Source organism: Palaemon carinicauda, chromosome 5 (assembly GCF_036898095.1).
Source record: "Palaemon carinicauda isolate YSFRI2023 chromosome 5, ASM3689809v2, whole genome shotgun sequence".
Lineage (NCBI taxonomy): Eukaryota > Metazoa > Arthropoda > Malacostraca > Decapoda > Palaemonidae > Palaemon > Palaemon carinicauda.
In genome coordinates this window covers 183,101,931-183,128,750 of record NC_090729.1, presented here as the reverse complement: position 1 = coordinate 183,128,750, position 26,820 = coordinate 183,101,931, and the positions used below count along the sequence as shown (strand labels likewise).

General features: G+C 43.5%; 1 protein-coding gene across 3 annotated transcripts in view; it reads right to left on the bottom strand.

The window, feature by feature from the left end:
* Positions 1-26,820, bottom strand: part of LOC137641667 (uncharacterized) — a 129,549-nt gene that overhangs the window by 48,543 nt on the left and 54,186 nt on the right. For 2 of the 3 annotated variants that reach the window (XM_068374444.1, XM_068374443.1), the window contains exons 2-3: positions 10,386-10,745; positions 9,380-9,553 (exon numbers count right to left, since the gene is read on the bottom strand). In XM_068374444.1, coding sequence (XP_068230545.1) covers positions 9,380-9,553; positions 10,386-10,742 — 531 coding nt within the window. In that variant the 5' untranslated portion in view covers positions 10,743-10,745. Of the gene's footprint in view, positions 1-9,379; positions 9,554-10,385; positions 10,746-16,752; positions 16,904-26,820 lie in introns of those variants that run through there. The other variant, XM_068374442.1, reaches the window with a different exon arrangement.

The window sequence follows — 26,820 nt, the reverse complement described above, 5'->3', positions numbered from 1 at the left end:
TGTTCGGGAGCCTGTTTCGAAGGACGTTCGATAGCCTGCTTCGAAGGACGAACGGCAGCCTGTTTCTCAGGACGTTCAGCAGCACATTTGGAAGGACGTTCAATAACACGTTTCACAGGACGTCCAACGTCTTTCTCTGAAGGACGTTCGAGCACACGCTCTGACGGAAGGATCTCCTTGTGCTTATAAGGCGTTCGTGTTCTTTATAGGGGCTGTCAACTGCGGACTTAGGAGAACGTTCACGATCACTTACTAAAGGACGTTCATAGAGGCTAGCAGGAAGCTTAGATACTCTACTATGAGGGCGTTCGAGCACACGACCTACAAAACGTTTCGAAACTTGTAGAACAGCCTCGCTGCCTCGATCCCGACCAAAACTGTCACATGTGCTGGTTTGAGGTTTGTCGCTACGCTGGTAGTTCTGCATAAACGACGAGAGCCTGTTTTGTATGTCTTGCAGCATAGCAAAATTAGGATCTGAATGTTGTGAAATCATGATGAAATCACAACGTTCTCCTCATCGCTCAGCGGAATACAGCGCCTGGAAAGTGAAAACCAGTCTGAAGACTGCACTGGTGCCTGGAATGAGGTTAAGCCTGGTCCTGACTGCATAGGAGGATCCTTGGAAGCGTCCAACGTCCTATAAGGACGTTTAATCAGAGGACTTTCAAACGTCTCTAGTGTATCCCTGTGACTACATCCAGGACGAGAACAAGCAGGACGAGAACAAGCAGGACGTCGGTAGGCCTTATCATAGGTCCTCTTAAGAGGTCTGGAAGCCAGCTTTCAGCCTCTTTTAGGCAAGGGGTCATCCGAAGACGACGAGAAACACTTAACCTCACCTTTCCATTGGTGAGGGTGAACGTCCTGGGAAGCGCCCACAGGTACGTTCGAGGCGACGGCTGCTCGTGTATTCAAGCCTCTCGTCTCTTTTTGCCTTTCGACATTCCTTCTCTCAGGGGTTGGGGAGCTTCAAAGAGGTCTAAGACTAGGAGGACGACAGACGCGACAGGCGCACCCTCCACAACACTTATCTTCACTGCACTTTTATCACTTTCACCTTTCAACTGCCTTACATCGGCCATCAGCTGTGTTCTATTCGCATCAAGCGGTTCCACATTAGCGCCCAGCGCTTGAATCACCACTAACATATCTTTGAGTGACGGCTCATTAGCAGTTGCAATAGTGGGATCAGGATCTACCACTACAGGGGAAGGAATAGGATTAATGACAAAGGAAGAGGAAAATTCTTTAGAAGAGCGAGAAGAACTCCACCTAAATCTATCCCTTTTGAGTTTATGTCTGTACCTATCAAACTCAATCCATTCACGCTCTGATAGTAGAACACACTCATCACAGCGATCTCCTAAATCACACACTTTACCTCTGCAAGCAACACAGAGAGAATGGGGTCAAGTGAAGCTTTTGCCATTCGGGTCTTAAACACCCACTACTCACACATAACATGACAAATTCGGAGATAATTTGTATTTTTCCTAACCATACAAAACTTAGCTATTTACATTGGGTTTACTCTTCGGCGTAGCTGAAATGACGAGCCAATAGTTTTTAACGAGGGTTAACTACCCCCGCGCTAGTTAGCGGGGTTAGGGGAAGGGGTAGCTTGCTACCCCCCCCCCCCACACACACACTGGTGATTTGCTTCACTTCACTTAGAGGTAGGACTTGACTTGGGGGTCAGGGCTGGCGGGCACATGTGTGTAAATAGCTGAGGTTTGTATGGTTAGGAAAAATACAAATTATCTCCGAATTTGTCATTTGTTCCATAACCGAAATACAAACCACGCTATTTACATTGGGTGACTTACCCCTTAGGAAGGGTGGAAAGTCCCCAGCCTTACTGACTTTGGCTTTGCCCGGGGGCTTCGCCTCCCAGTGAGTAGCACTTAAGAAAGGGAGCCCCTGCACCTCACAAGTTCCTTGCTTCGCTAGGAACGAGTGGCCTACATAAGTTGTGTGTGGAGGAAAGAGCGTGACTCATCCTATGAAGTTGACCTTGAGACCTTTAGATGGGAATCTAGGATAGGACGTTCCCAATACCACCTCATCAGGGTATGGGGGACGCGTCAGTATTAAGCTTAATACTAGGAGCACAAGGAAGCACGGGTTACCTGCAGAGGTCGAGGTCAGCTATGCGAAGACCAGGATGCTGCTTCCCCAAAAGAGGGGAGGATGAAGAAAGAAGTAAGGGTCAGACAAAATCTTTCATTCACGCAGACTAAAACCGGGTAAAAACGCCCTCAACCTACTGCTACTAGTCCATAAAGGAGCCTGAGGTTAGACCAGCTGTTGTGCAGCCACCACAGGGCCGATAGAAAACGTATCGAGGCTCCTGTGGGTCACGTCCTGCAGGTAGTGGGCTGTGAAGGTCGTCTGACGCTTCCAGACCCCAGCTTGAAGCACCTGCGTCACAGAGAAGTTTCTCTTGAAGGCCAGGGATGTAGCAAAGCCCCTGACGTCATGTGCCCTAGGGCGACGTGACGGAGGAGGGTCTGGATTCAAGGCGTGATAGACAACCCTTCGAATCCAAACCGAGATGGTATTCTTGGTGACCCTACTCTTCATCCTGCCTGTGCTAACAAACAATGCTCGCACTTGAGGATGAACTGCAGCTGTTCTCTTCAAGTAATACATCAGACTCCTCACTGGACATAGTAGCAGCTGGTCTGGGTCGCTTGTTACAGAACGGAGACTAGCGATCCTGAAAGAGTCGAATCGTGGATCCGGCACTCCAGGATTCTGAGTCTTGGCAACAAACTCAGGGACGAACCTGAACGTTACCTCCCCCCATCCCCTTGAATGGGCGATGTCGTACGAGAGACCATGAAGTTCACTAACTCGCTTGGCCGAAGCCAAAGCGAGCAGGAAAGCCGTCTTCCAAGACAGGTGGCGATCAGAGGCCTGGCGTAATGGTTCGAAGGGAGGTCTCTTAAGAGCCCTGAGAACCCGAACCACGTTCCAAGGAGGAGGTCTCACTTTCGACTGAGGGCAGGTAAGCTCATAGCTACGTATGAGTAGAGAGAGTTCCAGCGAGGAAGAAATGTCCACTCCTTTCAGCCGAAAAGCCAGGCTTAAGGCTGAGCGATAGATAGCCTTTCACTGCAGAGACAGAAAGGTGCATTTCCTCCCGCAGATACACGAGGAACTCCGCAATTGCTGGAATAGTGGCTTCGAGTGGAGAGATAGCCCTCCCACGACACCAACCACAGAAGACTCTCCACTTCGCCTGGTAGACTCCTTCAGAGGACTTTCGCAGGTGCCGAGACATTCTCTCCGCAACCTGTTGCGAAAAGCCTCACTCCGTGAGGAGACGCTGGACAGTCTCCAGGCGTGAAGCCGAAGCGAGGCCACGGCCTTGTGAGGGATGTTGGAGTGCGGTTGTCTGAGTAGCTCGTGTCGTGGGGGTAGTTCTCCCGGGAGCTCCGTCAGGAGCTGCAGAATGTCCGGGAACCATTCCGCGTGATGCCATAGCGGAGCTATCAGAGTCATCGAACAGTTGACCGATAGTCTGGTCCTGTTGAGCACCCTTCTCATTAGACAGAACGGTGGGAAGGCGTACACGTCGATGTTGTCCCACAGTTGTTGGAAAGCATCTTGCCAGAGAGCCTTGGGGTCCGGGACTGGGGAGCAGTACAGAGGCAGCTTGAAATTCAAAGCTGTCGCGAACAGATCCACGGTCGGGGAACCCCACAAAGTCAGGACTTTCTTGGCTATCCGAGGATCCAAAGACCACTCGGTACTCACTATCTGCGAAGCCCTGCTCAGACTGTCGGCGAGCACATTCCTCTTGCCAGGAATGAAGCGAGCTGATAGTGTTATCGAGTGGACTTCGGTCCACCTCAGAATCTCTATTGCAAGATGGGATAGCTGCTGCGAAAAAGTACCTCCCTGCTTGTTGATATAAGCCACTACCGTGGTGTTGTCGCTCATCACCACCACGGAGTGACCCGCCAGGGTCCGTTGGAACTGATGAAGAGCCAGGAATACGGCCTTCATTTCTAGCAGGTTGATGTGCAGGTACTTTTCTGATTCTAACCAAAGGCCTGAGGTCCTCTGGTTCAGAACGTGCGCCACCCACCCTTCTTTTGACGCGTCCGAAAACAGTGTCAATTCCGGGGGGAGGACGAGAAGATCCACTCCCTTTCGCGGGTTATCGTCGACCAGCCACCACCGCAGGTCCGTCTGTTCCAAAGATCCTATCGGGACCTGTACGTCCAGGGAATCAGATCCTTGATTCCACCGGGACTTGAGCCGCCACTGCAGGGATCTCATCCTGAGGCGGCCGTTTGGAACCAGACGAGCCAGGGAAGACAGGTGACCTAAGAGACGCAACCACGATTGGGCGGGAAGCTCTTCTCGCCTGAGGAAGGGTTCCGCCACCCTCCTCAGCCTTGCTATCCTGTCGTCTGATGGAAAGGCTTTGTGGAGATTGGTGTCTAACAACATGCCTAGATAAACCAGTCGTTGGGACGGCTGCAGAGAGGACTTCTCGAGATTTACCACGATCCCCAGATCCTAGCAAAGAAGAAGGGTCGACTCCGAGTCTGCTAGGATCAGCCAGTCGTCCAGATAACGAAGGAGACATATGCAGTTCCTGGTTGCCCAAGATGAAATCAGGGTGAACACTCTGGTGAACACCTGAGGTGCTGTGGAGAGACCGAAACACAGCACCTTGAACTGGTAGGTCTTGCCGTCTAGGCTGAATCTCAAGTACTTCCTGGAAGATGGATGGATTGGGATCTGGAAGTACACGTCCTTTAGATCCAGTGTGCACATGAAGTCTAGAGGTCTCACCGCAAGTCTGACCGTGTCCGCTGTCTCCATGCTGAACCGAGTTTGCTTGACAAACTTGTTCAGAGCCAAGAGGTCGATGACAGGTCTCCAGACGCCTTCTTTACAAGAAAGAGTCGACTGAAGAAGCCTGGGGAGCCGTCGACGACCTCCTGGAGAGCATGGTCTCGACTTCTGCCCGGAGGGCCATCCCCTTTACCGATCCCATGGCATAGGAGCTCAACGACACTGGATTCGCTGTCAGGGGACATTGAGATGTTGGGAACGGGACGAGATAGCCTTGGCCGATCACAGAAATCGTCCAAGCATCGGTCCCATGTTGCTGCCACCAGTGCACGCAACTTTGAAGGCATCCCCCCACACGTGGACACGCGGGGGGATTGCCACTCCTAGCGTTTGCGGCCACGGCCGCCCACTCTAGGAGTCTTGCCTCCCCTAGAGGACTTACCGCCCCTCTTGTCCTTGGCTGGAAAGGGCTGGGGCTTAGACACCACTTTCTTAGCTGCCGGCGCCTGCTTTGGTGTCTTGCGAGGCTGCTGCTGCTGTTGCTGCGGAGCTGGAGGCTTATAGGACTGAGCTGTAAGGGCCCTATGGATGAGGGAGTCCTGGCTAGACTTCCTCCACCTCTCAGCTGTTCGTTCCATGTCCTGAGGCTCTAACAGATTTCTGCCAAGGAGGGAAGCATGCCTGAGCCTACAGACATCCACGGCGGGGACCTTCAGGTGGAACTTCTCGGTCACCGCATCACGCCGCTTCAATACCGAGTTGGCCCACAGGGTGGTAACCTGATGTGCCAGGAACTCGATGGAGCAGGTGCTCGAGAGTAGGAAGGTCTCCAGGGCCTTCCTATTGGCCTCCTTAGACAAATCCTCGGAGCACAATAGGAGGCCCAGAGACCCTAGCCATATATCCAGCCACGAAGTGGCCTGCATGGCGCACTTCATGACCTTCTCCTGCCGGGCGGAGAGCTTCTCGAGAGGAACTCCCTTAGCAAGCTCTTCTACGGAATGATGGAGAGGAAGAGCGAGACTAAGACTCCCCCAATATCTCAAAATACCTCCTCTGCTGGAGACGAGGAGGTGGGAGGAGTTTGTTCCCGGCAGAGGAACGACTGGAGGAAGCGAGAGCCGCGAGTTGAGCATTGGCCCTGGCTCTGACACTCTTCAACCCTTGGGACCGGGGCAGAGCCGCGCTGGCCTTGGGGGGCTTCTGAGTACCGTACACCTGGTCCAGGACCGTGTCCTTGCCTTCTCGAGGGGCGATCACGGGGTCCATGAACCCATTGAGTTGCCTCATCAGGCTCAGGACCTGCCACAAGGCATGCTCAGACTCCTGCTGGTCTCCTTGCAGACTGGCAGCTAAGTCTCCCGTCCCCAGAATCTCTTCCTGGGGAGATGCGTGTACGTTCTCCCGGGATGCTGCTAGTTCCTGACGAATCCTAGAAGACGACTTCGGGATAGTCTTGGGAGTCCTTGGGTTCCCTCCTGGGCGGGATACACGACCCCAACAAAGAGGTTTGGAAGGCGCCCACTGTGCGAGACGATTCCCCTCCACGAGGAGACGACTCCCCCCTTGGTGCCGAGGGGGAGACCATCACCTCACTGGATTCTCCCGAGGACGGAAAAGCCTCGTCCTCGGGAGAAGGAGAGAGCGCCTGCGAAGGGGATGGAGCCTTCCTACAGACCTCTTAGGAACCAACTCCCTGGGAGAAGTCACCATGAAGTCCACTCCTCTCCTTCTCTTCAGCGGGGGCGAGGCAGCCGTTGGCTTGTGCCCTTGGTCGGCAAGCGCCGGCTTCATAGCCTCCACTAACGCCCGCATCAGAGGACCAAACCAAGTCTGCCGAGACAAGGACACAGAGTCCGAAATTCCCGCCGGAGGGAAGGGGATCAGGCGATCCTTCGGAGTGGACACCACTGGACCTGCCTGAAAAGGAAATGGGGAAGAAAGTTGTACTGACCTCTCTGATGTGTCTTCCCTATTCTGACAGAAGGCAACCCATGTCTCTCCAGATCCTCTAGGCGACGGCGCGTCGGAGAACGCTTGCATATAGGCAAAAGGTCATGCGGGCGGTCTGGAGATCGCCGATGTTCCGGTGATCGCTGACGCGCTGGGGACCGTTGACGGGCAGGAGATCGCTGATGAGCAGGCGAATGTTGATACGTCTGTGATCCCTGGCGAGCAGGAGGGCGACGCACGGAATCCTGTGAGGGCGCTGCCGGCGCGGTGCGCAAAGGCGAACGCTCACGAACGGGCTCAGGAACAGGAGGCGCGTGGGTGTACAGGTACTTTGGAAGTACGCGCAGGAGACCGCGAGCGTTGCTGCGCTGGAACAGGCTAACGAGCAGTATCGCGAGGGTGAGGAGAAGAGTCCTTAGTCACAACTTGAACCGAAGTTCTAGGTAGCGCAGGCTAGCGTGGGCGCACAGGGCGCGAGTCAGGAACTAAGAGCGCAGGTGCGCTCTGACGGGCAGGAGATCTAGGGTGCTCAGGGGAACGATGGCGCACAACAGGAACAACAGGATGAACGATGTCCTCAGAAGAGCGCTGGCGAGAAGAGGGGCGACGATCATCAGGAGAGCGCTGGAGAACGCTGGCGATCAGGGGAACGCTGACGAGCAGGAGAGCGCCTGTGCGCTAACACTGCAGGAGGGCGCGCAGGGGAACCCTGACGCGCAAGGGAAGAACCCACACCGAGGGAAGCAACCCTTTGCCCCGAAGGGACCGTTGCCCGTCGGCTGACGAGGTCAGGCTGCTGGACGTCTGCACCAGAATCTGAAGGTCAAAGGCATAGGAGACCGATCCCCAGAGAGGTCTAAGGAAGCTGGAGCTGCAGGCTGCTTACGGCGAGGAGAGTCCCCATCGGAGGAAGGAGGAGAAGATTCAAAAAGGCGCCTCTTAGCACCCTTATAAGGAGACGGGAGGCCCTTGCTGCGCAGCGGACAGTGAGCCTTACGGCGAAGGCGGCCACGAGGAAGATCGTCAGGACCATCAGTCCTCCGAAGGGGAGGCTTGGCAGCAGAAGAGCCCGAGGGACTCCCTTCCCCCTTCGAAGGATGTACGGAAGGGGGAGGAGAGCCTTCAGCACCATCATCCACAACAGGAACCGCAGAGGATTGACCCGACCCGTCGGAAGCCTCTGCCACCACGACGTCGACGATAGACAGAGGATCTACATCTGCTATCACCGGCGACTGCTTAACAGCGGCCCCCAACTGGACAAGGTCAATCAGGGCTTCCCTGGAGGGCAGGCCCTTAAACCTCAAGGAAGCCCAAATCTGAAAAAGATCATCATGAGACAAGGAGTCATTAGCAACAACCTCCCCCGGAGGAGGAGGAGGAGGGGGAGCCGCCCAGCTATGGGAGGCGACGCCCTATCCCTCAACCCAAGGTCGGGAAACAGAACTAGGACCTGCGCTCACACTCGGCGGTCTCTCCTTAGGAGCCAAACGAGGGGGAGCTTCGGAGGAGGTTTGGGCGGCGAAAGAAGAGTCCCGAGAGCCTTCCTCCTTCAAGGCAACCCCAGAAGGAGAACGGTCTCTCTTGGACTTCTTCTTACGTCGGCGGCCAAACCTCTCCCACTGGGAGGCAGACCACTCCCTGCACTCACTACAAGTATTCTCTCTGTCACACAGTCGGCCTCGACACTGCGGGCAAAGGGTGTGAGGATCTGTGTCCACCGCAGACATGAATGTACCGCAAGGGCGACCGGCAATACCAGGGCACATGCGCACAGTGATCAACTAAGGGTGAGGCCAACTTCAAACGCACAAACACAAACTGGAAGAAAAAGCAAAAAAAGATTAAGGCTATCAACGAGGACGATGGACAGACACGTCTGTTCATCGCCAGAGCCAAAAGTGAAGTGAAGCAAATCACCGGTGTGTAGGGGGGGGAGGGGTAGCAAGCTACCCCTTCCCCTACCCCCGCTAACTAGCGCGGGGGTAGTTAACCCTCGTTAAAAACTATTAGCTCGTCATTTCAGCTACGCCAAAAAGTAAACCCAATGTAAATAGCGTGGTTTGTATTTCGGTTAAGGAACAACTAAAAGTTATGGGGGGTTGCCATTTTGAAAATTTAAAGAGAAATCAGACAAGCTAAGGTCAAAAATCTTCTAATCCAAATCAAATTAAAGAATATCCAAAGCGAGATCAAAAACAAGCGGGAGTCAACAACCAAAGTTTTGTACTTCACCAAAATAAGATCAATATTGACGAGCAGAATTCACGTGTCGCTGCTAGCGACGGCAGAGAATATATGAGGGTTCCTCGAATGGTTCCCAGGTAGCTCGCTAGGGCGCAGGAGTGGTACACCTGGCGATTGGCGCGAGTTTTGAATTTTCTGCCGTGACGTCAGAGACGTAAGCTATATATATAACTACCGGCTAAGTCTTATGTTTAAAATGTAAGATTTCATCACAAGGAAATATGGTGGTGGGAACTTTAACAGGTAACACTATCAGAGCTTTTAAGAAAATATAACCAAACTGAAAATCTTTGCAGGCTTTCAAGCCTAAAGAAGTTTGCTATGAAAGACCTGGGAATGAATTTATTATACAGGCACATACCTTATTCCTGTCCTTATTATCTGTCAACATTGAAACGGTAAAATTAAACTGGCCGCTCCATGGCTTTAGGGAAGGCACTCCATCAGGAATAAAGGCTGGTTGTGGTAATACTGGTGGTAATACTGGTGGCAGTGATGAGTCCCCTATGAGCCCAGTTCCAATTACATCTGCAGTCTAGAGAATCATATGCTGTACTGTATTATAAATAGTAATGACTAATCTAATAATGAAGTCTAGGGGCAGGGGCTTGAAATGCATTCAGTGCCTAGGTGCAACTTGGAAAAAAATTGGGTAGTTGCATAATGAAGCGTGTTTAGACAGCATGATGGAAGAAAGGTAGTATAACACAGGAAAAACAAAAGACCAAACCAATGAATGAATTGATTACTGTAAGGTTTTTAGTAATATAAAGTTTTTTCATACAAAACCACCAACTTTTTCCTTAGTTTAAAGTACTATAAGGGAAAAGATCCACCTCATCATAATCATACTTGCCAATATTGAGAAACCTCTACTACACATAGCTCAGTCCTGTACATGGTACAGCAAACATTTTTGCTTACTTTCTGTGCAACTGTAATAAATGATCACCACAGGTGGTCAGATTTTGGAGAGCCTTCATTATTTTTGCTTATTCAAAATATAAAATTACATGACAATAATGCTCCGATTTACTGTATTACAGACATTACCAGAATGATATTTTTATTCACTCTTAAAGCATAATTTGGAATGAGTAGGGGATATGATCTTCACAGAGTAACTCGAAGGACTACAATAATTTCATAGTATCCTAGGCTCATCACTCCTCCATCACAAATACTACAAATTGTTCAAATCATTTCTATTTTTCCAGTTATACAAACCGGAGTAATTTAATTGGGTTAACTCCACTGTCGTTTTCCTACGACCAAATTAAGGAAATCATGGGATTCTGGAAAACTTAAATCATGTGCCCAGAACAAATTTAGAATACAGTACAGTATAGTCAAACTTAGGAACTCACCATTTCCTCTGATAGATCCCATGGCGTACCAATAGAGGGTTGAGTATCAGGATAATTCTGAACTAATTGCTGCTCCTGATTTGTCTGTTGGATATGTTGCCCATCAAATCTTTGTTCTTGCACCTGCTCTCTATGAAAATTATTTGGGTATTGTAGGTTTGAATGGTGATTTTCAACATGAAAATAATTTCTTTGGTCATCCTGGTATGGTAGCCGAACATGGTTGTCCACAACTCTTTGCTCTGTGGGAGCTGGTGAGGCAACCAAGCTTGAGAAGTTCCTATTTGACCCTTGAGAAAGATCTTGGCTTATCATATCATAGATATCATCATCCAAAAGCTGCTCGTCACCTTCCATTTTCTAGGGGGGAAAAAATAGAAGTAAATATGAACAATAATAAAAAAACACTTAAACTATTCTCCTGAATAAAAAAAAATTTCCAACAATGTCAAGCAAAATACTTTTCAATCTTGGGTAGTTAGGTTTACAGGTGGATACAGTTTTGACTTTAACTATAGGGCAAGGGTGACCCCTAATCAAGTAGAGCATTTCCAATTTTATATCTCTTATTTTGTTATGTAATTTGTATTTTTCATAACTATACAAACCCTATTCTTTTAATAGGAGTATGATTTCAGCAAAACCCGAACTCTGCTGTTAAAATTTATAACGTTATATCAGTACTTACTGGCAGGTGTCGGGGAGGCCCCGCACCCTTGCATGGCTTTGACCTTCACCAAGAACTTGTGGAATGGTTGAGGCAAGTGTAGCTTGAAGAAATCCAGTTTGCATAATTAGAAAAAATATAAATTAGTCTAAAAATTTGTGATCTGTTCCTTCATGAATACAAACCCTCATCCTTCAATAGTTGACTTATTTTAAGGAGGATGCTTCTATAACCAAGATGGCTGGTTTAGGTGTCTGTCAGAGACAGAGAAAGCGATAGCCTAAAGAGGAGCTTTACATTGATAATATTTCTTCAACTATGTACAGTATAGATCTTTTAAAATTCTAGGTGTGGTTCCTGATTACAAATTTACTTTTGAGAAACACATTCGGCCTACTGTATTTCTTCTGTAATTGCACACCAAGAATGTCATAGGAGAGCAAGAGCTGATGAACGGAAGGCAGTAACTGTGCAATAGGACATTATCACCAAATTCTCCACCATGTCAGTGCTACGTTGCTCAATGGCATGACAGTCATTGCCCAATTTGCATCAGCTCGAGAAGGGTTTAGCCGATCTCAGCAACCTTGCCTGCTTTCTTCTGCTTCCCTTCCTAGCACACGGCCAAGTTGGGGGGTGAAAGGATGGAGCATCAACTCAACCCTTCCCAGCGGTAGAGGAGCTGCTGACCTTCGTGATCTGGGCTTTACCATCAGCTTCTTAGGCACTGGTTTACTTGGCTGTGAGGAAGAAGTCAGGTGGCAGTTAATCTGGAAGGGTCACTGTTCAATGGATAAGGGAGTCGTGATCCTCCTTTCTCCATTTGTTGACGGTGATCTCTATCTCATCTACAAGGAAGAGTATCGAGATGCATGGATAAACCCTGAGGGAGAGAGGTACTGCTTATCCCAGCATCCTAGAAAAGGAAGGGGTCACTGCATCTCTTTATAGCCCCCAATTTGCCCACTGGTTGGCTGACTGACGTGCCAGATACGCCAACGATTTGCTCCTAAAAGCATGAGGGCAGTGCGCTTCATTTCATGATCGGACAGATCCCGCCATGAAGCAAAGTATGCTACAGCTACAGCTCCAGCCATAGACACACCTTAATGGCCATGAATCCGATGGCAGAAAATGAAGTAGGCCTACATACCCCTTAACTTAAGTCTATCAGCAATAGTGCCTGTTATCAGTGCTGTTGCTAGTAGAACGATCAGAAGAGGCCAAGGAACTGCCTCCTCTGGTACATAAAAAAATCAGGTGCCGAGAAAGGGATGGGGGCAGGAGCCTAGTGGAACGCCTCGATCTGAGTGAATTATCAGGTTCAGTGATCTGTGAATTCACACTGACGAGTGCGTCCCGCACATGTATTAACCAGAGAACAGAGAGGAGAACCGAAGCGTCTATCAATCTCGGTCATCTCGCCCCTGATAGGTTCTGTGGAGGCCTCTCCATCATTAAATTCTCTGATGAAGGATGGAACCTTAAGGAATGTAGATTTAAACTGTTGTCTGTCTCCGCAGGGCACAGCCTCGTGTTGCAAGAAAGGGAATCTTCCCTTGCCCGAGAAACCTCTCCTATCCCTCAGAGGGATGGCTAAGAGTATGCATTCTCCAAGCCAAAGACAGAGCCTGGTCTATACTGCGTTGGGGAAGCAGGAATTGTGGTTCAACGAGAAGTCTTGGCAGCCTTACTGCTCTTCTCCCTCTTGCCCTCAGTGATCAAAGACACGCTAGGTGACATGATCTCCGAAGGGCGGAGGAGAACGAGACAAATGATCAGATCGCTGTGTCATACTTTAGAGGAAGTCCTACAATAGCAACTTCCTCTGTTACAGAAAGACATTCTGCTCCAGGGAGTGTCAAAAGCTAATCCTAGATACAGTATCGCCGATTGTTTCTTCTCTGGTTGCCTATGTGAGGGAAAATCAAGCTTAGAACCGACTAATTGTATTGCTAGAAATCCAATGGTCAAGTCCTGAAGAAGCATCTTGTGACCATGACAGGTTTCAAGCCAATGGTCACACCTTTAAGTCAGGCTAAGGCCATGATTTGCAACACTCAAATCCTGACCCCTAGCAGACGACAGATAGAAATGTCTCTTACCTCATTTGGACTTCTCGTCAGGCTTGCCCTTAGGAGACTTAGTCAATGGCGGTCTTCCTTCCGGGAGACTCAACTAAAATGTCGCTCGGGAAGAGTTGCTTAGTCTACAATGTTTTTTTTTTCTCCTGCGAGGAGTAAGAGCATGAAGACAAGAATGCGATGCGCCTTTGTCTTTGGAGATTATGATTTCAATAGTTTGCTGCCCCTTACTTCACAACATGATACTTGTGAACAATTAGCACATTTCATTACTTTCGCCTCAATAATCGTGTTTGTGCCTGAGATCATGCCTGTGAAAGTGTACCCGAACTTGGCCGTGCGGGTGACTTGGATCTAGTGTGGTGTTTGTCATGCGCTTGCCAGTGATCGTTCAGTCTTTAAGACGATACTGTATAGAGGAAGGATTAGCCGTCCAAGATCTTTCTTTTGTTACTTGTGGCACAGATTGACTAAACTTCTTTCAGGTGATCATACTTATGGAGATGATCTTGCATATGAAGCATATCTACAAGGCGACATGTTCATGCGCATAGGGACTGATGATCCATTCTCCTCTCAGCAATATCGTGTAGGAGATTGTCGAGTCGTAATCGTTGGTTCTCCACAGACCTCTGATACTTTGGTGATCGTGCTCATGATTCATCGTTCTGATGATCTCCTTTGTGCGCCTTTCCTGTTCGTGGAAGGGTACTATCGGGGCTCATTTATTTCGCCCAGGAGCACAATCAGCATCAGGCGAGGTCTTTGGGGTAGCTTCCGTTGTTTGACTGAATGTTCCTGCACACGAAGACGGAGTCAATGGAGGGAACATCCCTGGGCAGGAGAGGGAATAGAGCATAGCTCTTTATCTTGAATGGTGGCACTCATGACAAATTTCTTGCTACATTTGGCATTTGAAGCAAGGGCAGGTGCCCTAGGACCTTGTAGTTTTGTACCCTAATGTTTCCTCAGGGAGAAAGGTTTCGGTAAAGCGCTACTGTACTCCTCCCACTAAACAATGCTGAGGAACCAGGAAGAGGCTCAAGAGCTTTGACGAAGTCTGTCGTCCTGTTCCTCAGATAACTCCTCCTTTTCTTCCAAGTGGCAAGCAGCTCCTCAGCAGGGGAAGAAGAAGGCAAAGGAACAAAGGAATCTAGTGATGGACAATAATTATGCTTCTCTTTCACCGGAGTCAAGGATCTGGCTGCAGGGGGAGTTTCAGCAACCAGTGAAAGCAAGCGAGAATACATCGTTACGTTACCCATAGCTCTCCTCTGCAGCCAAGGAACGATGTGGCAACACGGTGAGAAGACTACTGGCTAGGAGTTTCTTAGCTGACAGGGATCTATTGATCCCATGGGGAGGCCACAGAATATAAATAAAGATCTTTGCAAGTCATCATCCGACAAAATATTGGTACAGTTTTGGGAAAGTATTACCTTCACTAGAGAACGGCATTACTCCTGTCTCGCTCAACTAACTCACACAGGGAAAGGAAGGGGTCTCATTTCTTCTAACCTTCTCCAACGGTCCACTCCACCGTGATCAACTCCCTATACTCAGAATAGGGGGAATCCTGTGAAAAGTCATGCCCTCCTTGCAGAAGCTACAAAAGTGATGAGGGTCGACCTCTGCATTCCTCATATGACAGCCACAACCTTGGCCGGGCTTCCAAAGACACAAATGTATGTCCGACAACAGTGACATTATCGTCAACAGCAATCATGGAAATATAAAGTTATAAAGAAGTAAATCAGATCATTAGAACAGGCCAACATAGGACACCAACATCGTCTAGAAGGTCCAGGCCTTAAGTGTAAGATTGTACAGTTTACTGCAAAGTACTTATCACAGGTCATTGATCAGTCTGGTGTCGTCATTAATCACCATGGTTTACAATTGTATAGCACTCAGGTCAACGTAAGTGCATTTTGTTCAACGACAGTGCACAGAATAGGTCTTATTATATTAGTAGTGTATAATTAAAAACAACAGCTTTGTTATTGAGACTTATCTTTGATATACAAAAAGTTTTCTGGGTGTATGCGCTGTAGTTTGGGGGACAGATGTTTAACTTTCTTAATCCTTTTACCCCCAAAGGACGAACTGATACGTTTCACAAAAGCCATCCCTTTACACCCATGGACGTACCGGTACGTCCTTTCATATTTTTGATAATTTTTTTGAGAAAATTCAGGCATTTTCCAAGAGAATGAGACCAACCTGACCTCTCTCTGACAAAAAATTAAGGCTTTTAGAGCAATTTTAAAAAATATATATACTGCAAAATGTGCTGGGAAAAAAATAACCCCCTGGGGGTTAAGGGTTGGAAATTTCCAAATAGCCTGGGGGTAAAAGCGTTAATACTTACCCTATCTATTTTCTCCATGGGTAAAAATTTTAATATTTTGGTCTCAATTACATTAGGTAACTATTTTTACGATTTACGAAAAATTAATTTTTCTTTTTACTTAGCCTAACACTGAGTACCCTGTCCTTTACTTAGCCGTTAAAGAAACTGGGGAGGAATACTGTACCCTGAAATTCCTTGCCTATGGCCAACCCCCAAAAACTAACCCTAGTCGAGGTCAAAAGTCGAAACTAATGCATGATTTCATCTCTGAATCGCCAATTTCCCATATCATTTCTGAATCACTAATTTCTCACTTAAGTAAGGACAGTTCTCCAAATTGGTGTTACTGCACTGTATGTACTATAAAAGCAGGTTTACAGGGTCGAACGCTTCGTCAAACGCAGTTCGACAGACAAGTGTTACAAGTGATGTTCGTGATTCTCTTAAACGTTTGTCGAACGGTTCGAAGAGTCTGTTGTCGCCTGACTTATGTAGACAGGGCCTCAATTGTCCACAAACGTTATGCATTTGTAGCTGACTCCACCTCTTCGAACCGTTTGACATGCAGGTTCGTCGAACCATTTGTCATGCAAGTTCGTCGAACCGTTTGACATGTAGGTTCGTCGAACCGTTCAACCGCTTAGACCCAGCTTACGACAACAGTATAGCCTATAATGTAGTCATGGGCTATACACTTATTCATCTTTCCTTTAGGTAGATAACTTGACAGAGCTAAATTTTATTCCCAGCTATTATCAAATAACGGAATGTCTCTAATCATGCACTATTAATGTGGTAAATTTTATTTGTTTCTTTTGCTGTTTCCTAATAGTTTACCGGCAAAGCTTACGACTGACTTGCCAATCTATGAGGACGCTATCGATAATGGGATCTTGGGTTTATAGAACACTGCTTTAGTCTAACGTTATAATACATTAATAATGTCATAGTTATTAGAAGTCGGAGACAGTCCTAGGATTAGGACTGGTAAGGTCATTTGGGAGCCAATTGAACAAGTGGTTCTATACACCTACATGAGCTCTTCCATGCTACATCACCGGTCGTATCTTTAGTTTAAGTGATTAATCCATTCTTCTTAAACACATTAAACCATTGTAACAGCACGATGAAAAATCACAACTCAAAAAAGGTAAAAATATTAGCAAAAAGTTTACTCAACTGTCTTATCGTATTCTAACACCGATCGAGTTGCCTTAGCCTTATAAGACAATGGAAAATTACCAATAGTAACAGATTACTCACCTTTGACGTTAATAACACGACCGTCTATCCCGTTAAACATTCAAAACTTCATACAGAAAAGTAGTCGTAGGCGTTGGCATAAGATGATTCTGAGCATGTCTAGTGACGCATGTTTACTCCTCACCTCTAAGGCACTAACTGAACCGCGGCAGTGTTGCTAGTCCAAAAATCTCCAGACTCATGATAAAAAAAAACCCAAACAACCCAAAACTCCCCATTTCCACAATTATTATTTTCTTCTGATCTTTTAAGCTTTACAAATATAGAAATTACTAACTATATTTCATGTAAGTGCAAGCAAACTAATTGCAACAATATCAATGTTGACTCATCTTTGATTCTTCATAGAAATTTGTAGAGAATATCCCCATCAGACACCCAAAATCCGCAAATCTAGGGATAAATTCCCATAACTGGCAACGCTTACTGAGCGTTGTTGTTCTCTTCTTCTCAGTTCTCACGTGGATTTTAAAACATCCCGCCAACTTTGCAACAGATGGCAAGTAGATTTTCCATTTATTTAATAATATATTTTGCCCGAATGTTCATTATTACATAATACGATGCTTGACGTGGATATTTTAAACTATTAGCTAAATCATAAGAGATAATCAGCAAAGCGGATCATCGCGCATATTAAAATGCTTGTTATTTGTATTTCTACTACTTGGCAACTCGAAGTGATGAGTGGCCACAATTGCCCGTTTTGTGGAGAGAGAGAGAGAGAGAGAGAGAGAGAGAGAGAGAGAGAGAGAGATCTTTAATCTATTATAAAGTGGAAAGGGGTCCTTCTGTTACATTGCAATAGATATTTACACAAAATTTGAGAGAGAGAGAGAGAGAGAGAGAGAGAGAGAGAGAGAGAGAGAGAGAGAGAGAGAGAGAGAGAGAGAGAGGGGGGTCTTTAATCCATCATAAAGTGGAAAGGGGTCCTTCTGTTACATTGCAATAGATATTTACAGAAAATTTGAGAGAGAGAGAGAGAGAGAGAGAGAGAGAGAGAGAGAGAGAGAGAGAGAGAGCGTACCTTTTTCACGACAGCAAACGAATTTGGAATTATTTTCTTACATGACCTTAAAATAGGAATGAGATGCAGCACTATTATTGAATAGTAGAAATAATCTGTTAAGTATAATTTACGTTAAAAGTCTTGAAGAGAAGTGTTAGTTTTTTTTCTTTTCAACACAACACAAAATATGATTATCCGAGAGAAAATGCATTTAATGACTAAATAATAATCTTCATTAATACAGCTAAAGGGAAGAGAAATTCTAAAGATGCTTGGTAAACTATCATATGCCATTAATTTCCTAGTTTCGTTTTGAGGTTGTCAAACCTCATTTTGGTTCATCTGGTGTCCCGTTAATTTGTCAGTTCGGTTAGATTTTATCTGATCGACTATATACTGGGTCTTAACCGTCTCTGTTTATAGGCCTACACTTCTTTTTCATTAAAAAGTCTTTAAATTTTCCGTTTTTACTTAATGAGGCTTATAAAGTACAGCACTTTTTCCATTCCTGTCTTATCTTGTCTCCTAAAGTATATATTTATATATATTTCTATGTGTATTTATTTATGGCCATTGGTGGTTTAAGAATGGCCGGTCATGAATGGCAGAGGCAAGGGACAGTGACATTGTCCTATCAAGCAGGACAATGCCTTAAAGACTGACCATACATACATATGATCAGCAACCAAGCCCCCTTTCCACCCAAGCTAGGACCAAGGAGGGACAGGCAATGACTGCTGATGAATTGGCAGATAGACTTATAGGCTCCCCCATACCCGCCATCCTTAGCTCACAAGGATAGTGTTTTTTTCACTTGGCATATAAATTTGTATTCATACAAATTCACTTTTAACCTTTTATTAGTGATCAGATAAGTTCTCCTATATAGCCTATTACCATATTTTTGGTATCACATTGTTTTAAAGATTGTATAGTTCATCTATGAAATATTTACTTTGTTTATTACTTATCTCGTGGTTCATTTCCTTTTCTCACCGGGCTATTATTCCGTTGGAGCCCTAGGGCTTATAGCATCTTGCTTTTCTGAGTAGGGTTGTAGCTAAGCAAGTAGTCGTAGTATTATTATTATTATTATTATTATTATTAATAATAATAATGTAGGCATATATGCATCGATATATATACATAGCCTATATATATATATATATATATATATATATATATATATATATATATATATATATATATATATATATATATATATATATATATATATATATATATATATATATATATACTGTATATACATAGCCTATATATATATATATATATATATATATATATATATATATATATATATATATATATATATATATATATATATATATGTGTGTGTGTGTGTGTGTGTGTGTGTGTGTGTGTGTGTGTAAAATTACACAAAAACTCACGTATAACAGGGAGAGTAAATCTGATCAACCAACTATAGACGCTCCAGAAGCTAGTCAACCAATGATGCTCCCACCACAAGCGGGCTAAAACGACACCTTCGGATTCAGTCCAAGCAAGCGTACGTACCAGACGAGAACTCCATGGCTGCTTCATTATGAAATTTGATTAAATACTTCTCTATTTATCAAAATATCGAAATTTTCTATATTTTTTATTCATGAGAACAACTTGATAAGTTCTAAGATTTTAGTTCACCAAAGCTTGACACTAAAGGTTGGTTCTATTGGAGTAAAAAATTCTATTCACAAAAATACGTTCGTCAAGCGGCCATATTCTTAATGAAGTTAGAACGTTTCATGAAGCTCACATGATATTGTCGGAAATTCTATCGTTTTCCTTCTACACGTAAACAGAAATATAGAGTTTTTTTTTAATGTAAGACGATTATAGTGCAGAATTGGAAATTTTTAAAAAGGAAAAACAAGATTTTTCTGCAATTATCAACATCTTTTACCTTGCATATGCAGTACCATTCAATTCTAACGTGCATATAGTCTTGACCTTCTATATTAGCTCTTCCCTTTAAATCCATCTTTAGACAACAAAAAAAATAGTTTTTTCATCAATATCGAACTTTTCCCATAATCACACAGGATATTATTAGGATATAAATATTCTACATTTAATACTACTAGTAGCATGATCTTTGTCCATATGTTGCAGACTTTTTTTATCATCATCTTTCCTACGCCTATAGACGCAAAGGGCCTCGGTTAGATTTCGCCAGTCGTCTCTACTTGAGCTTTTATTTCAATACCTCTCCATTCATCATCTCCTACTTTGCGTTTCATAGTGCTCAGCCATGTAGGCCCGGGTCTTCCAACTCTTCTAGTGCCTTGACCATATGTTTTTTTTTATAAACAATTACAAATTTTCATATGCAAACTGACCAAGTACATGAAATCAAAAGTAAAAGAAAGAAAGGGATTGCAAAAATTAAATGTAAAATTGAAAAATATTTACAAAATACGCAACAACGTGTACTAAAATCTAGACATACAAAAGGGGAGATTTTTTCTATGGATTGGCTACGGTTACAAACAGAATATTACTTTTACTTACTTTAATTTAAGGGCTACTTTACTATTATTATTATTATTATTATTATTATTATTATTATCATCATTATTATTACTTTCTAAGCTACAACCCTAGTTGGAAAAGCATGATGCTATAAGCCCAGGGGCTCCAACAGGGAAAATAGCCCAGTGAGGAAATGAAACAGAAAAATAAAATATCTTAAGAATATCTTAAGCTGCAGGGGAACCCTACCCTCTACAGGAGTAGTTTTAATTCATTTTATCGTATAGAATCCAATGCATTACAAGGTAGAAAATCTCAGTGATATCAGTTGTGGATTATTGCAAACGACTGTTAAAATATATATTCCAGTCAACAAAGATAAACGATAATATAGTATTCTGATTTTCTTGCCGACAGATAACGCCGTATCACATTATTGAACTGCTAGAATACGTTATCAATGTTTCATGACTGGCAGACTCAGAAAGGTGTAATTCCCGCAATAAGTGTACTAGATACCGGGACATTCCAAGACAATACCGCTGATAACATCCATGATATGCAGGGCACAAGTCTCTGTTGATATTAAAATATTGTTACTGTTCTTAAAATGTTAATTTTATAGATAGTAGGTTAGCCAGGGCACCAACCACCCGTCGAAATACTATTGCTAGAGAGTTAGTAGGTCCTTTGATTGGCCAGACAGTACTACATTGGATCCTTCTCTCTGGTTACGGTTCATTTCCCCTTTGCCTAAACATACACCGAACAGTCTGGTCTCTTCTATACTTATTATCCTCTGTTCTCATACACCTGACAACACTGAGATTACCAAATAATTCTTCTCTCAAGGGGTTAACTACTGCACTAATTTTTCAGTGGCCACTTTCCTCTTCGTAAGGATAGAAGAGACTCTTTAGTTCTATAATAAGCAGCTCTTCTAGGAGAAGGACACTCCAAAATCAAAACATTGTTCTCTAGTCTTGGGTAGTGCCATAGCCTCTGTACCATGGTTTTCCACTGTCTTGGGATAGAGTTTTCTTGCTTGAGGGTAGAATCGGGCATACTATTCTATCTTATTTCTTTTCCTCTTCCTTTGTCAAAGTTTTTAGTTTATATAAGAAATGTTTATTTTAATGTTGTTACTGTTCTTAAAATACTTTATTTCAATTGTTAATTACTTTTCTTATTTCCTTGTTTCCTTTCCTCACTGGGCTATTTTCCCTGTTTGAGCCGTGGGGCTTATAGCATCCTGCTTTCACAACAAGGGTTGTAGCTTAGCAAGTAATAATAATAACTGCCAATTGCTTCTCTTTTAGTTGATTCATTTCATTATTTCCTTTCCTCACTAGAATATTTTTCCCTGTTGGAGCACTTTTCCAGTGTTGTAGCTTATCTAGTAATAATAATAATAATAATAATAATAAGAAGAAGAAGAAGAAGAAGAAGAAGAAGAAGAAGAAGAAGAAGAAGTTTGAAGTGGCAGAGAGACTAAGTAAGATTTTGTCAACATTACAAAAATATATACAAATAAATTATCATTTTTACCTAATCTTGACGAGCGGTAGAAATTCCAGAAAAGACATATGAACATTAATATTATAAAACTACAAATTCGCTCTCTAAGTTTTAAAACTACAAATTCGTTCTTCAAGAAATGAAAGCGCTCTACAGGCTCGTTGGCACTACTGTATAAACCAGATTAAAATTGTCTTTATGTAAAGACAAACTTATTCTTAGAAAAAAACAATTAGACTGAACGCTAAACGAAAGGCCTATTGGTTTCCTTCAAAACGAAAATCACATATGATAGTTATTTTCATTTTTTTATAGTTTATATATGAAAGATTTATTTTAATATTAATATTGTTCTTAAATTTCTCTTGTCGTTTTTCCCTATTTCCTTTCCTCGTTGGGCTGTTTTCCCGGTAGGAGCCCTTGGGCTTATTGCATGCTGCTTTTCCAACTAGGGTTTAGCTTAGCAAGTAGTAATAATAATAATAATAATAATAATAATATGTAAATAGGAACTTATTCTTCAAATAAATAAAAGACTAAACGTTAAATGAAAGGCCAATTAGTATTCTTCAAAACGAAAAGCATCTACAAAATTAATAATAAAAAAAACCGTATTTGTATATTTTCTATTTGAAGGTTTAAAGGTCGCTCATGAATGGCGGAGGCAAGGGACAGTGACATTGCCCTAGCAATCAGGACAATGCCCTACAGACTGACCATATATTATATGAAAAGCGCCCAAGCCTCCTCTCCACCCAAGCTAGGACCATGGAGAGCCAGGCAGTGGCTGCTGATGACTCTCTATCATCAGCAGATGAACCTGTAGGCTCCCCAAAACCCCAAACCTTAGCTCACAAGGATGGTAAGGTTGCAGACACTAATGGCACAAACGAGTCTGAGCGGGACTCTGAACCCCGACTGGCAAACACCAGGCAGAGACGTTACCAATCAGGCTAATGGTGAATTGGACCCCGAGTCTAATTATAAAAAGAGAAAAAAAAAAAAGACAGCACAGAAGGCAATCCCGGAAATTGCCCATATACTTAGGCCTATTCCGATAATGTCCGAGAAAAGTTTTCGGACGAGGTTAAAAGGCGCCGACTTTGGACGTCCTACTGGGAGCTACGGACCCAAGACGAAAGAGAGACCACAAAATCCTTGACCGTTGACCCTTCCATTACGAAGATCTGGATTCGTAGCGAAGACGAATATAAATATGATTTTATAACGACACGACATATTCTAAGTTCGTTTCATTTACGTTCCATTCGCAAAAACGAACTGTTTTCTTTACTTATAAGACAATTTATTGAAGAAATCCTTAGGCTCGTGGTATCTTACTTTTCCAGCTAGGGTTATAGCATGGATAATAATAATAATAATAATAATAATAATAATAATAATAATAATAATCTCTCACATCTGCAACCAAGTGTAAGTTCTATATCATGGCATACGTATAGGGAAAAACGATATATATATAAGAACGAAAAAAATTCCAGTAGCGACCTTGTCCTGAACGCGCTGGGGTTTGGGATCCCAAAAGGTCCTCTTCTGAGTCATCGCTCTAAGAAGGGAGGAAGAGACAGGTGGGATGAAAGGTATTGAGGGTAAAATCTCAGACTTACAGATGAGATTAACAGGTTTGAAACTTGGACTGTATTGGTGATTTTCCTTAGCTAATAATGGAGAAAAGCCGTTGGTGAATAGGCTTCGAGAAGGTAAAGCAGATTCTAATGGACACTATGCAGTGTATAAATCTTCTCTCCATAATCATCTGATAGATTAGTTAAAACGAAAATCCAGAGGTAACATTGTGTATAGGTCTATATGCAGTGTAGTACTATATGCAGTATAGGACTATAAGCAGTATAGTACTATAAGCATTATAGGACTATAAGCAGTATAGTACTATAAGCATTATAGGACTATAAGCAGTATAGGACTATAAGCAGTATAGGACTATAAGCAGTATAGTACTATAAGCAGTATAGTACTATAAGCGGAATAGGACTAAATGCAGTACAGTATTATATGCAGTATAGGACTATATGCAGTTTGGAATACAAGACTGAACATCATAACAAACACATCCTTCGGCAACAAAATGAGATAACGCTAATCTAGCCACTTATATAAAAGGTGATCTTACCGCTCTTCATACCAGCGATAAGACACAACAAAGAACAAAAAATTAAAGTTACCGAGATTACGGAGGATTTCTTCTTTTCACGACTCCTGGAGAGAGAGAGAGAGAGAGAGAGAGAGAGAGGAGAGAGAGAGAGAGAGAGAGAGAGAGAATTTTGATTGTTCTCCATCTACCCTACTGTGATGTGAATCACGGTATAATAAAAACGTAATAGGAAAATTAAGATAATGCTTGGTCATTGTATAATCTTTACTTCATAGTACAAATGTGATGAAAACAATACTACAGGCACACGTAAGAGGGATTCAGTATGTACACACTTGAGATCTTGGGACATATTGATACAAGCTCAAACGCACTATCTCAATATTAATCTACGTGAAAAGCAACAATGATAACGTTAGCGGTATACTTGAAAGCAAAATCTGAGGAAAAAAATCTACTTAAGTTCCAAATAAATTATTACTTGGAATACACAAGTATTCAAACTTAATTCAATCACAAATTGTGTAGGTGGAACAGACAGGAATAGTGTTCATAACGTTTCCATTAGATACTGCAGGTTTGGGATAATAAAAACAAAACATCACACAGTTATCCACATGACTATTAAGTAGGTCCGACCGTAGCATTGATACCATTCCTTCGGGACTGCACGATATGGGTATAAAACTATCCATAAAATAGAAAAGCAGAGAAAGAGGATGTTTGAAAATCAGACAAAAAAATTAAAAAGGAAATACGAAAAGATGGTAACGACTACGAACCAGGTGCCTTTTAATGTAAACGAACCTGGCAACAATGAGTAGTTGGCTACTATGGGTCAGTAGCCTCGACCCTAGGGCAATGGTCATCTAGGAGGGGGGGAGGCGTTTGAAGCTGGAGGGGACTAAAGGATCTTGTTGCTTGGCGAAACAAACAAGACCTATCCTTCATCCTTCCCAATAAGCCCCCATCCCTTTCTCAAGTCCGTGACTCCGTGTTTGTTTCTTGGTAACAAACAGGTCTGAAGAACAACTACTCGGTCTCTCTGACTCTCTCCGTCCCTCGGGTAGGAGCGAGAGAGGGAGTAGTTACACCCTGGAGTAAACATAGAAATGCCTTACATAACTATAACTATATTATTATTATTATTATTAATTGTTAAGCTATAACCCTCGTTGGAAAAGCAAGATGCTATGGGCCCAGGGGCTCCAACGGGGAAAAATACGCCAGTGAGAAAAGGAAATAAATAAACTACATGAATTGTGATTAACAATTAAAATAAAACATTTTAAGAGCAGCAAAACCATTAAAATAATTCTTTAACATATAAACTATAATAAATTAAGAAAAAAAACAAGAGGAAGATGAATAAAAACAGAATAGCGTGCCCGTTACTGTTGGCAAAATTGCAATTTTGTCTTGGATCCTGTGACGAATGTCGGACTATTCAACTATCCAGTCTATTTTCGCTTGTCAGTGCCCCCCCCCCACACACACACACCCGCCCTCCGTAGATACTAAGGGGATTACTGAGTGACTGGGATAAACACTCATCCCAGTACCTGGCTGTTTTCGAGTTTTTAACACGTGGGTTTAAAAACATCACCAGGGTTCACTCACCAGAGAAAAGTATCATAACTTGAAGGTGAATTGGTATTATTATTACTAGCTAAGCTACAACCCTAATTGAAAAAAGCTGAATTTAAGAAGAGCCTAAAGACATTACTTTTCACATCATATGATTTGGAAGATGCTACAATCAAAGAATTGTATAAGTTATAATGAAAATGTTTCGTTAGATGATTAATATGGACCCGCCCGAGAAGTAGTTCACTCGACTTCAGTGGAGGGTTAGATTTAAACCCAAAACAAGTAAATAAGTAAGTATTAGCCCAAGGGCTCCCACAGGAGAAATAGCTAAGTGAAGAGAGTATAAAGATCGTATGTTTCTTCTTAAAATGCTAGCCAGAGAACTTCAACTCATTCATTCATTCTTCTTAAAATTAATCTTAAACATGTTTTATATTTTCATCAAATCAGATCTTGAGGAAAATGTGAGAAAAAAACATAATTGCCCTGAGGGCAGCGGAGAAAGGTCAGAAGTAAGGAATCTTGGACACTTCTACATCGGCTAAACACAGGTTTCCACCCAATTGCCCCTTGGATGTTTTAAGGCAGCAATGGACGTCTCTAGGTCTGTATGTCTATCTAGTCATTGTATTAAGTACACAAACCATTTTTTCCATTGCTATTATTCCCTGTTGAAGCCCTTGGACTTTAAAAATCCAGATTTTCCAACTAGGGTTGTAGCTTAGCTAGTAGTAGTAGTAGTAGTACAGTAGTAGTAACAATAAAATTCGAATGAAGAATTAGACATGAATACCTCGTTTTCTGTATGCCAAGCTGACTTCACGCCACCCAGCAACCTTGACCTCTGGGAAAGACAGCAGTCCAGTTCAATTTTGAATATTTCTAGCGTACTTTTTCATTTTACAATCCCTTAAAAACAAAGCAAGTGAACTATATGGCATTGTAGCTTAAAAAATAACTTTCCTTAACCCATGAAACAATATAATAGAACAAAAAATTGCTAGCTTTCTATTGTAGCCTAGTCAAGTACTTAATCGGGGTTCAGTACTATTAACAGTTAACTGTTTTGATGTCGCTAGAAACTAGCATCAAAATGCTGTATCGACTACAGATATTTTGAATTCAAAATTAAGTTTAAAGAAGCTGTAAACTAACTTGATGTACTGTATGTCTGAGGTGAGAATGAAGAAAATTAAATCTTGGAATATAATTAAACAGTTCACAGCGTCACATCTGCCAACGAGCACCGCTCTTCCTCAGGGTTTTTCCAACAACAAAAGTGTAGGTTTACCACAATGGGAGACTTGAGATTGGTACGTATGGA